This window comes from Vombatus ursinus, unplaced genomic scaffold (assembly GCF_900497805.2).
Source record: "Vombatus ursinus unplaced genomic scaffold, bare-nosed wombat genome assembly UNPS02014798.1, whole genome shotgun sequence".
Taxonomy (NCBI): Eukaryota; Metazoa; Chordata; class Mammalia; order Diprotodontia; family Vombatidae; genus Vombatus; species Vombatus ursinus.
Window position 1 is genome coordinate 36851758 of NW_020954576.1, and position 1140 is coordinate 36852897.

The 1140-nt window shown below is 39.6% G+C and overlaps 1 protein-coding gene across 1 annotated transcript; it reads right to left on the minus strand.

The window, feature by feature from the left end:
* Window positions 1–349: 349 nt before the first annotated feature.
* LOC114050072 (40S ribosomal protein S27-like) lies at window positions 350–604 on the minus strand. The gene has a single exon (XM_027871621.1). It carries the CDS (start codon window positions 602–604, stop codon window positions 350–352), a length of 255 nt encoding a protein of 84 aa, XP_027727422.1.
* Between the last annotated feature and the right edge of the window lie 536 nt (window positions 605–1140).

Here is a 1140-nt window from a genome sequence, read left to right on the forward strand (position 1 = left end):
GAGACATAAGAAACAAACAAACAAACAAAAAAGAAAATAGTATACTTCAATCTTCTTTCAGACACCATAGTTCTTTCTCTGGATATGGATAGCATTTTCCATCATGAGTCTTTTGGAATTGTCTTAGACCCTTGCATTACTGAGAAGAGCTAAGCCTATCAAAGTTTATCATCACACAACGTGGCTGTTACTGTGTACAATGTTCTCCTGATTCTGCTCACTTCACTCAGCATCAGTCCATACAAGTCTTTCCAGGTTTTTCTGAAGTCTGCCTGTTCATCATTTCTTTTTTTTTTCATATCAAATTTGTTTTATTCTTTACAGTTTCTCAATCATCTCAATTCAGTCATTAGTGCTGCTTCCACCTGAAGGAGCATCCTTCTGTAAGTCTTGCCTTTCCTCCAGTAGGCTGACAGAGCACAGTGGAGCACCCCACACAGAGAACCACTATTTGTGAGTGGCTGAAGACAGTGGTGATTTTATAACACTCCGGGTACTTTACGTCCATGAAATACAAGGTCGGACTCTGCGCCAGGTGCTTCTTCTTGTGTTTCTGCTTCTCCTTCTTGGGAGAAGGGTGCAGGAGGTCTTTCGTGAGAGGCATGTTGGCATAGGGAGATCTTCACCGCCAGAAAAAAAAAACATAATTTCTTATAGCACAATAATATTCCATTATATTCATGTACCACAACTTGTCCAGCCATTCCCCAATTGATGGGGAATTTCTCAATTTCTAGAGAACAATTTTTTTTCCAATGCTTTCTTTCATAGAGAAGAGAAACTGGACTCAGCTCACTCCACTTTGCATCTCTTGCCCTGCTTGGTTTCAACTCCATGAAACAAGATGCCCTTGTGTTGGATACTCCCTAGTGTTCCATCCCCCTACCTTCACTTCCCTGCTTCCTTTTGAGTGTTGTCTCCCTCCTTTAGATTGTAAGCTTCTTGAGGGCAGGGATTATCTTTCTTTTTATTAATTTTATTCCCAGTGCTTAGCACAGTGCCTGGCACAAAGTAGGTGCTTAATAAATGTTTATTGGATTGGATTCCTTAATCTTTACTCCTCTCTCTCTCCATCTATCTATCTATCTATCTATCTATATCTATCTATCTATCTATCTATCTATCTATCTATCTATCTAT

Bases quoted from the DNA above. Each gene is read 5' to 3' on its own strand.
- LOC114050072 (XM_027871621.1), bottom strand. From the start codon at position 604: ATGCCTCTCACGAAAGACCTCCTGCACCCTTCTCCCAAGAAGGAGAAG.